This window comes from Clupea harengus, chromosome 2 (genome assembly GCF_900700415.2).
Source record: "Clupea harengus chromosome 2, Ch_v2.0.2, whole genome shotgun sequence".
Lineage (NCBI taxonomy): Eukaryota > Metazoa > Chordata > Actinopteri > Clupeiformes > Clupeidae > Clupea > Clupea harengus.
Window position 1 is genome coordinate 20457742 of NC_045153.1, and position 10006 is coordinate 20467747.

General features: G+C 46.5%; 1 protein-coding gene across 1 annotated transcript in view; it reads left to right on the forward strand.

Annotated features, from left to right (window-relative positions):
- ube2e3 (ubiquitin-conjugating enzyme E2E 3 (UBC4/5 homolog, yeast)) overlaps positions 1-8713 on the forward strand; it is a 26132-nt gene extending 17419 nt beyond the window's left edge. The window contains exons 4-6 of the mRNA XM_012833982.3: positions 4193-4325; positions 7110-7257; positions 7941-8713. Of these exons, the coding sequence (XP_012689436.1) occupies positions 4193-4325; positions 7110-7257; positions 7941-8038 (379 nt within the window). The 3' untranslated portion in view covers positions 8039-8713. The remainder of the gene's footprint in view (positions 1-4192; positions 4326-7109; positions 7258-7940) is intronic.
- Positions 8714-10006: the final 1293 nt, after the last annotated feature.

The following is a 10006-nucleotide window of genomic DNA, read 5'->3' on the forward strand; positions in this document are numbered from 1 at the left end:
GATGTGTGTGCGCGTGTGTGCGTGTGTGTGTGTGTGTGCGCGTGTGTGGGTCTGGCTGTGTGTGGTATGTCTTTGATTTTTTTTTCTATTTTGTACTTGTTCTTGGTCTTTCATGACGTGCTTTGGAGTGACTTCCAAAATCCTCAGTTCTTCGGCCAGGACCCATTTCTGAGGCTTTAAAGCATTTCTGCTGGGTTACTGTGAGAGGGAACTGCAGAGGGACGGGAATCCTTTTCCCTCTCCCTCTCCCTCTCTCTCTCTCTCTCTCTCTCTCTCTCTCTCCCTCTCCCCCCCTCTCCCTCTTTCTCTCTCTCTTGGGTCCACTGAGTCAGTTCCAGAAGTTACCCAGTTGTTTACCCAGTCTGAATCAAGGTGACCGCGCGAGGAAGCCTCCTCATTCTCCAACTGTTTGTCACTGCGGCACCGCTCATGTTGCTTTTTTTTGTTTTGGTTTTGTTTTGTTTTGGTCTTTTTCTCCCCTCTGTAGGCGGTGCTCAGGGAAACAGAGTCTCTTCAGGTGGACAGCTCCTAATTCAGCTTTAATTTCATTAGAGGCGTGTGTGCCTGGATGTCTTCCAGGAGAACAAAACTGAGGACTCTGCCAGGATGTTTGTGTAGGAGATGAGTAAATTAAGGATTGGCTTGGTATGAGGAAGAACTTTCTCTTGTTTAGCCTTGAACTTAAAAATAAAAGGTGGACAGAAAGATGGTTGGGGACGGGGGAGATGAATTGTCGTGTCAACTTTTTTTCTTCCGTTTTTTTTCTTTCTTTCGTCTTCCTTTTTTTTCTGCACAACACTCACTTGCCTCTATGGACCATGTGAGAGTGTGAGAATCCCAGCGTAAGCTTTTTTTTAATGGTAGGAGTTCTCCTTTCAGCTGTTAAAGGATAACAAGTCAGAGCACGGTCATTAAAATCAATCTCTGCTGAGAGAGAGAGAGAGGGAGGGGAGGAGGGAGGTAAAGAGAGGGAGGGAGAAGGAGTGAGTGGGAGAATGTGTTTAAGTGTGTTTGTGAAACGGGTAGTGGGATGGCTGCAAACACATTTGAGGTGATTATGGTGAGCAGACTGTGAGGGAGCCTTATATCTCTTTCACACACGAAACCTATTCATGTATCAGGTAAATATTGAACAACATGGAATAGATAACATTTTCAATCCCATTTAGTATTCCATAACGATAAAGTCGCAGGTGTCATGTTTTAACACCAGACTGTAATTAACAGGATGCTATGGAGCGTGAACCTCCCAGAGAGGAGGTCAAACATGCTTGGTCTCATGCTAGTTAACCTACCTATCTCTAGCTCAGGGAACCATATTTAAGGCCAGTGCTCACTAATGCTTCAAAAGACACTTCTAGCAGGGGATTCACACATACGCGTATCAAATTATTCAATTTATCAAAATCAGATCACCGATAAAAGGCAGACATGGGTTCGAATTGATTACAACCACTTGAGGATGATGTTAAATGGCTTCATATAGACATTAAACAATCCTCAGAGAAATAACGGGACATCAATGGGGCAAGGGCTTACTCTGATTTCAATGCAGTGAATGAAGAGGGTGAAGTCCCCTTTCCCCCTTGCCCTTTTCGAACACTTGGTTCCAGTTGTTCCAAATCCCACTGGAGCCGTGTCAGAAGATAATCGTTAATGTCACTAGGTCGCCAGGGGATAGATTAACGATTCGATTTTACCGTTTAGCTTCCATTCCAACACAACACTATAACAGTAAAATAGCAACAACTGAATGGCTTTCAGTATGAATTAAAATGATATACTAGATTACACAATATCAGAGTGGAGAGCCAGCGGTCTGGGCAGCCTCCGACGAGGAGCAGGAGCAGGAGCAGGAGCAGGAGCAGGAGCAGGAGCAGGAGCAGGAGCAGGAGCAGGCCCCACCGACCAGAGGGGTTTGCCGGATTACACACAATCCCAGTTTGGAGGGGGATTATTAGCAGAAATGCACCACATCCAGTCTGTCTAGCTGGCCCCCACCCATCCTCTTTCTCCCCAGAATTATGCAACCCTGAGTGAACCACCCCCCCCCCCCTCCCCCTTTTCATACATACACACGCCTCACCCCCCTACGGCATAACTGCATCGTAAGTGTTACGATTTCGCCTCTGCCCCGCCACACCTCTTTGAGGTATTTTTCTTCACACACACAGACGCACACACGCCTTTCTGCGCGTATTACCCGCTGCACACTCAGCGTCTCACACACACACACAGCAGCAGGTGCAAAGCTGAGGGGAAGTGAATGTTACGCTTAGTTAATGAGAGGGTTATTGCTCGCTCCATACCGGCACCAGTAAGGTCACACATCTTATTATTGGCCCTTCCATAGACGATTGCTTTGGGTGCACAGGCTTTGAGCGCAGAGGTGAATAATTCTGCAGTCATTGCACAATAATTTGTCATAATGTTTATGGCAATTTAACCCCATGTCGGTCCATTAACTGAGTGTAATGTTGTGCCACGAGGTTGAAATTCTCCACAGGGTCGCCTATGCCTGTTATTCAGCTGCCTCTGATGTTTTGTAGTTTATTTGCCTTTTCCACCTCTACAAATCTATTATTGTTATTCCCTAAAGTTTGCGTTAGTATTGATGTCGTATTTATTGACAAGGCAGACTTTCTGCCAACATATCAAAACCTACTGCCCCAGCATGAAACAGTGGGGTCCCGCAGGATTTAACACTGTGGCTCAGAGTTTCTGTCCCGCTCTGAGTGTAATTCTGATTGGTGTAACACTGAAATCTCTTGACAAGGGTAGGTAAAAGCTTTCAGGCAGCACAGTCTTCTAAAGGCTCTTATCTGGGCTCTATTTGAAGGCCTGTCAGGTTGATGTGCTGGAGCCTCTGAAAGGATTTTTCTTCACTCGTCGACTCCTGGCCTGAAATGTTTTATTTTTTTGCCACTGAGAGACTTTTGTGGTGAGGGGGGAGGTGTCTCACTTTGCCACAGGCCTTTATGTAATGATTCATTGGTGCGTTTCCTTTGTTTTGTGCTTTCTAAATCAATTTTGAGGTGGGTTATTTTAGGACAAACACAATTTGAGGTTTGATGATCTGGAGTTCTTTTTTTCTTGTACCCGAATTGAAATGCCTGGGCCTATAGTGTATTCAGTACAGATGAAGAAGATCACCAGAAAGTCTTACATTTAGGCCATATGCTTCGTTTTGCCCGTTGTCATTCATCATTTTAAAGACCAGTGAATTTATTGTACGAGGAACAATGATAGTCTAATCTGATTTAATCTCATCATTATCTATAAAGAGCTTTCTTTCCATGATCCTCCTCCACACCTCATCACCTCATCACTCCATCTCCTAATCTAGAAAACAATTTTTTTTTGTTTCTGTTGTTGGAAACCACGGCAACTTCCGTTGTCCTCTGCAGCAGCTTGATGGTGCGCTGGTGGAAGGTAGCGTTTCATCACATGGTAATTGAGTGGAGGATGACTCTGATAAGCGGCTGCTTAAGGCAGCGAAAGCGCAGGCTAACAGCGGCGGTGGTGATGGAGGCATCTGCCTGCTTCATTCACCAATCTGCTGCACTTGGGCGGTTTCAATCCAACAGCCTCCTGATATCTTCACTTTAAATATATCCCCCCCCCCCCCCCCCCCCACACACACACACACATGCACGCTTACACTTCTACACTTAGAGCTTACACTTTTTGCCAGCACTATTTAGCATGGGCCTGGAGTCATGATGTGTTTTTGTATTCCATTAAAAGGCAGGACTGTGTGTGTGTGTGTGTGAGGGGGGGGTGTGTGATGTTTCAACACTACTGTCGGCTGCTTTGTGACCTGTGTCATTGACATTTGAGGCCACCTTCTCCCGCGGTCATGGTCCACCTTGTAAAAAGATTTTTTTTTAGATAGAATAAAACTTGACAATACAGCCTTCTTGGAGCAGACATATATTTCAGCCCTGCTCACATTGTGTAAACAGACTGTGCGTCGGAGCGCTGGCTTGCTGGCTGGCTGGCAGACTTCAAGGTCGATTTGTGACAGAGTGGTGCGTCAGCCGGTCCCACCACAATACTTTCTCCTGCTTGCCTGCGGTCCTTCAGACATCAGTAGCGGCTATAACTGGAAACGTCTCTGGGGAAGCAACACTAACCTTTGTTTTTATTTTTCTTTATTCTGACATTTTTTTTTTTTAACTTCTCTCACCAGTGCGGGACCCAAAGGAGACAACATCTACGAATGGAGATCCACCATCCTGGGACCCCCTGGCTCTGTGTATGAAGGTGGCGTGTTCTTCCTGGACATCACCTTCTCGTCGGATTACCCCTTCAAGCCACCAAAGGTACTGTGAGCGCTTAACTGTTTCACCTGTGCTTACATACACCATTTCACCTGTGCTTACATACACCGTTTCACCTGTGCTTACATACACTGTTTCACCTGTGCTTACTTACACAGTTTCACCTGTGCTTACATACACTGTCTCACCTGGGCTTACATACACTGTTTCACCTGTGCTTACATACACTGTTTCACCTGTGCTTACATACACTGTTTCACCTGTGCTTACATACACCGTTTCACCTGTGCTTACATACACCGTTTCACCTGTGCTTACATACACTGTTTCACCTGTGCTTACATACACCGTTTCACCTGTGCTTACATACACTGTCTCACCTGGGCTTACATACACCGTTTCAAGGGCTTAGGGTGTGATTTGGGATGTGCTTCTCTTTCCTTTACCATAAACTCCCCTGAGACACAAGTGTTCAGGTTAAGAAAAAGGAAACGTATCCTTTAATGGGGTTAATAGGCACAGGCCTCTCTATGTTCTTCCTCTAATAGATGAATCGTGAAAACTAATTAAAGTCACGTATAAAACCCTTGTCTTTTGGCAGGGAACAATGATACTGAAATAATGCAGAAATGCATTTTTGTTTTCTCAGGAATGTGTTGTTTGTGAAGGTCAGATGATTCAGCTGATTTATTTTTTCCCTGAAACTTGGCTCAGGAAAGGATTTGTCACGGGTCTTGTTGTGGTCATGTGTTTCTTTCAGAACTTTAGAAATGAGAATAAGTTTAGCTGAATTAGCCAACGAACGCTTCAGCTTAGTATGAGGAACAATTTGTCTAGAACGTTCTCTCTCGCGCCTCGTTCATCATTTGAAAGGCCTGGTGACATCTGTAAAAGACACTGTGATATAAACCACATGGGCAGGAAGCTGGTCTTTGTTAAGATGAAGGCATTGGGAAGTCTAATCCAGTAATTATGAACAGGGGACTGTACTGAACACACCACAGACCCCCCCCCCCCCCGCGCTTTTCTTTTGTTTACAGATGAAACACAACAACTTAGAGAGATCTTGCCCACATTTCCTCTCTCTCTTCTCTCTCTCTGTCTGTCTCTATGTCTGTCTGTCCGTCTGTGTGTGTGTGTTATGGTGGTGGTGGTGGGGGTAGCGGGGGTTGGTTGTGTGTGCAAGCACAACCCCTTGGTTTATGGGCCACTAATCCTTGTTTGAGTGCTGGAGTCAGTTCACAGCTGGGTGTGCTGAGGCAAAGACAGCAGAAAGAAACAAGAGTATGGCAGACACAGGCAGTCAGGCTCCACAGTGAATAGCACATCCCCCCCCCCCACACACACACATACACATCTGAAAACAATGTCTGCTCTGCTGCCCTACCACCATAAAAATGAATATTTGCACATCTAGCTCAGCGAGCTAATGGTGCCTGCGCTGTTCATTTCTGCACAGTGACATGGGGAAGTGTGTTTGTTTACGTAGTCGGGCAGAGCGGGAGGCGAGAGATGTGCTGGTGAGGGGCAGTGGAGGAGGAGGAGGAGGAGGAGGAGGAAAAAAGCTCTTTTTCCCTGAGGAGAATCTCTCTCCGCTTTGAAGGCTTTTCCACACTGGCCCAGCAAGCTCCGACATTCCCAGCATTGGGAATTGAAGTGGGCTGGGTTTTGAATCTTGGGAGAAAGGATTAGAGGATAACAGACACCAAAATGTATACGGTATTACGAACATAACGGAAGAGGTGGAGGCAGGGGGCTCGACACACAACATGAACCAACAGCTGCTGGACACTGGAGTTGGTGTTTGTTGGCATGTGTTGGGCTTGTCCCAATTAGATTTGATTACTACACTCCAGAGAGAAAGAGAGAGTATGTGTAAGAGAGAGATAGAGAGAGTGAGGGAATAAGCCTAAAGAGAGAGCCCATGGCAGCCCAGCACACAAGCCTGGCATAGCAGCAGCAGCAGTAACAGCAGCAGCAGTGGCAGTAACAGCAGCGGCACTCTCCAGCAGGCAGCTCACTGCCCCTATCGCACTCAGGCCTCCACGCCTCCACAATACCAGCATTGTACCAGCCTGCTCAGGGGGTTATTTTGGTCGCTGGGGTTTGCATAGTCATGTGACGGTGGACTCCGCCGCCTCCGCTTGCTGCCCCGAGCATAAGCACTCTGAAGTGCCAAAACGCAGCGTCGCTGTCGACAAACGCCAATCAACGGCTTCCGTAAATCAGCCACAGGAGCGTTGGCGCATGACCCGACGCAGCTCCCTGCTGAGCTTCAGTTGGACTCTCTCCCTCACAACAACAACGGAGCAGTCAGGCACAGGCCAACGTCTGCAGGCGTTATCAACAATCCCAGACCGGGTGTAATATGGATACAGTCATGCGAGAGATAAGGCGGGTGGTGATGACACTTAAACTCATTGACTTGTAGGGGGGGGGGGGGGGGGGGGGCTCACTCATAGCACTTTCTCACAATCTGATTTCCAGTACAACTACAGCTGTGAATGAATGAATGAATGACATCATCATGTTCAGATTGCCCTTATCAGCGCTTATCAGTAGCGAGACCCGCTGTGGTCGGCCTGGGCCTGCCAGAAGCTGTTTACATTATGAAATGTGTTTTGAGCAATGTATGTTCAACGAACCCCATATAAATAGTAAAGATGCAGACATGGGGATGCTATATTGAATATTCCCTGCATGTTGTGCAAGAGTGTGTTAGAGTGTGTTGTCTCAGATTTCATTTTTGGTATATGTTCTCACCACTTTTTACAGTGCAAAGTGCAACATGTGACAATGTCATTCTAAACCCCCGCCCCTCCACAGGTTACCTTCCGCACGAGGATCTATCACTGCAACATCAACAGTCAGGGCGTGATCTGCCTGGACATCCTGAAGGACAACTGGAGCCCTGCGCTCACCATCTCCAAGGTGCTGCTCTCCATCTGCTCCCTGCTGACGGACTGCAACCCTGGTGAGTAGGGCTTGTCTCCTCTCAGGCCTTTCTCTCTCTCTCTCTCTCTCTCTCAGTTCCAATCGCAGCAGCGCTATCAGGCCATCAGACAGTCACTCTGACCTGTCGAGGGAAGTCGGGGGGATGAGTGACTGAGTGAGTGAGTGAGTGATGAGTGAAGGATGAGATTGAGTTGTCATTGCCAGAAAGGATTTATTTGTATCTTGAGAAAAGCATTTTCATGGTTTAACTCGATTTTAGGGGGAACGCTCACAGATGTGCAGGATGTGTCAGACTGATCAAAGATCATCAGTTAGTTTCGCTTTTGTAGTGAGAAGCTTTCGGTGGCTTTCGTTTTTTTTATTTATACCATGGCTGCTCTGTGAAAAAGCACTGCTTTGTTCATGATTAGTTTGTATCAGGTTGTTCAGTTTGCAGGTAAGGAATGGAACACATCTCTCTAAAACAGTCAATCTGACACATTGAAATAGTGTGTGTGCATGTGTGTGTGTGTTAAAGAGTGAGTGAGTGAGTGAGTGAGTGAGTGAGTGAGTGAGTGAGTGAGTGAGTGAGTGAGTGAGTGAGTGAGTGTGTGTGTGTGTGTGTGTGTGTGTGTGTGTGTTAAAGAGTATGTGTGTGTATGAGAGAGAGAGAGAGAACTATAACCATAACTCTGCGTTGTCTGTCCCTTTTTTTCCCCCCAGCGGATCCTCTGGTGGGAAGCATAGCCACTCAGTACCTGACCAACAGAGCTGAGCATGACAGGATAGCCCGACAGTGGACCAAGAGATACGCTACATAAGACGGCAGGATCCTGCACCCACCCTCCCATCCACCCCCCCCTCCTTCTAAACCCCCCTTCCCTTTCCCCCACCCCCGCACCACCCCCCCCCCCCCCCCCTGCCGCCGCAGTGTAAAGATCCAGGAGGCAACTTTACAACGTGCAACAAATCTTTATAGCCTTTACAATACGGACTTCTGTGTATATGTCATACCGATTCTGCCCCAAGTTTTTACCCAACGTGGACTGGGAAGAGAGAGCCCAACAGGTAAAGGCTGTCGGAGTAGAATTTTGTAGCTGTAGATTTAGTTATGTTTAAATGCCTACTTGCAAGTCTTGCTTCTTTGGGATATAAAAATGTATTTTGTGATGTAATAAGGAAACTGTTCCTAAAAGTCAACCAAATATTATGGTGCATTTTAGCCTAATCCATTATCTGTATGAAGTTATGAAAAATATGAAAAAAAAACAACAAAAAAAATCTAACGTAGATTATTAGAAATGATGTCATTTATATGAAACCCAGATCCATTTCCAGTTATGTGGTACATGCTGTTGTGAACTCTGTTTTCCCCTTTGTCAGTTTGTAATGAAGACATTGAACGTTTTTGTAGCTCAGCAGAAATGAGCCACCGCTGTAACATCCCCCTTTCCCCCCCCTCCCCAACTCAAAACACAATAAACTTGTCCCCCGGGGTAAGGTGTAGTGTGTTACTCACGGATGACCGAGAAGCCACGGGTGGCTAGGCTTTGCAAAGGAAACCCTCCACACTGGCAGGATCGGGCTGCTGCACACTCTCGTTGTGCATTTATTTACTTCTACTCACTTGGCAGACCTTTGCGTACAGCCATTTGGGAGGGTCAAATGTATCATGAGATGGTCCGCCACATGTCTATAATTATGGAAATATAAAAGCATGGTAATGATAAAACCCAAAGTTCACTTTGACAGGGGAGGAGTGTGGGGTCCTTTGAGCATTAAGCTCTCTTATCGGCTCCATCTCAGACATCTGCAGCTATAACGAGATGTGGCCTTAAGGTTAGATCAGTGAAGTCATTTTCACACGAGACGAAGGTTTTTATTTTTTTAATGGTTGCTATCACTGTTATTGTAAGTCCTTCAGCTGGCTTGTCTACTTATTAATTCTGACCTGTGCGCTGCATGTTGGATTCTGAGGCCCTGAGGAGAGTTAGCATGCGTGGTGATGTGTCGCTGTGCTCTGACAGCCTACAGCCCTCTGGCGGTGCCAATGTTAACCAGCCTCCCCGCTGCGAGCCGGGATTGATCCAAATTGATCTGTGACTCTCTCTGTGCCTCTGTCGCTTATTTAACCATTAGGCTGCCTCCAACGCTTCGGCAGCCTCCGTATGGATGATGGGATTGGGAGAGGAGGGGGTGGGGGGGGGGGGGGGAAGCGGCGCACCCCGTTTAATTGGTGCCTGAAGTTTTTATGAAGTGCATTTATGAATTTTATGAGGTGGGTGTCATTTTCATATTTCCTTAAGTGTCTGTTAAGATGTTTATGTCCGTGAGGCACTGGCTTTCTGCACTGTTAATGTGATGGTGTGCATGGCCTCGAAGAGCAGTGCTGAGATGGATCTTTTATGGGGATGTTAGGAGAGTTCGAGCTTAGCGCCTATTGCTGACCTTTGCATGGTCAGCTTTCACTTGTTCGGTCCAATATGAGGCTTTATGTATGATCCTGTATGGTCTTTTCAGAAGCTTTGGAGAGACATTATGTCATTGTTCTGTGATATTGCTTTAAAGGTTGGCAACATCCATCAGCAAGTTTTGAACGTTTAATCGATTCTGCCTGTGATGCGTGCCTGTGTGTGTAGAAGATAATGGCAAAGTTCGTTTAGACATTTGTGTAGTATGACCAGCATCACAGTTAGTGTCTGTTAAAACTTTACTTCATTTTCCTATGGTGACCTAGTGTTGCAATGGCTGTTAACCTCTCACGACGGCATCTGGCTGCAATTTGCTTT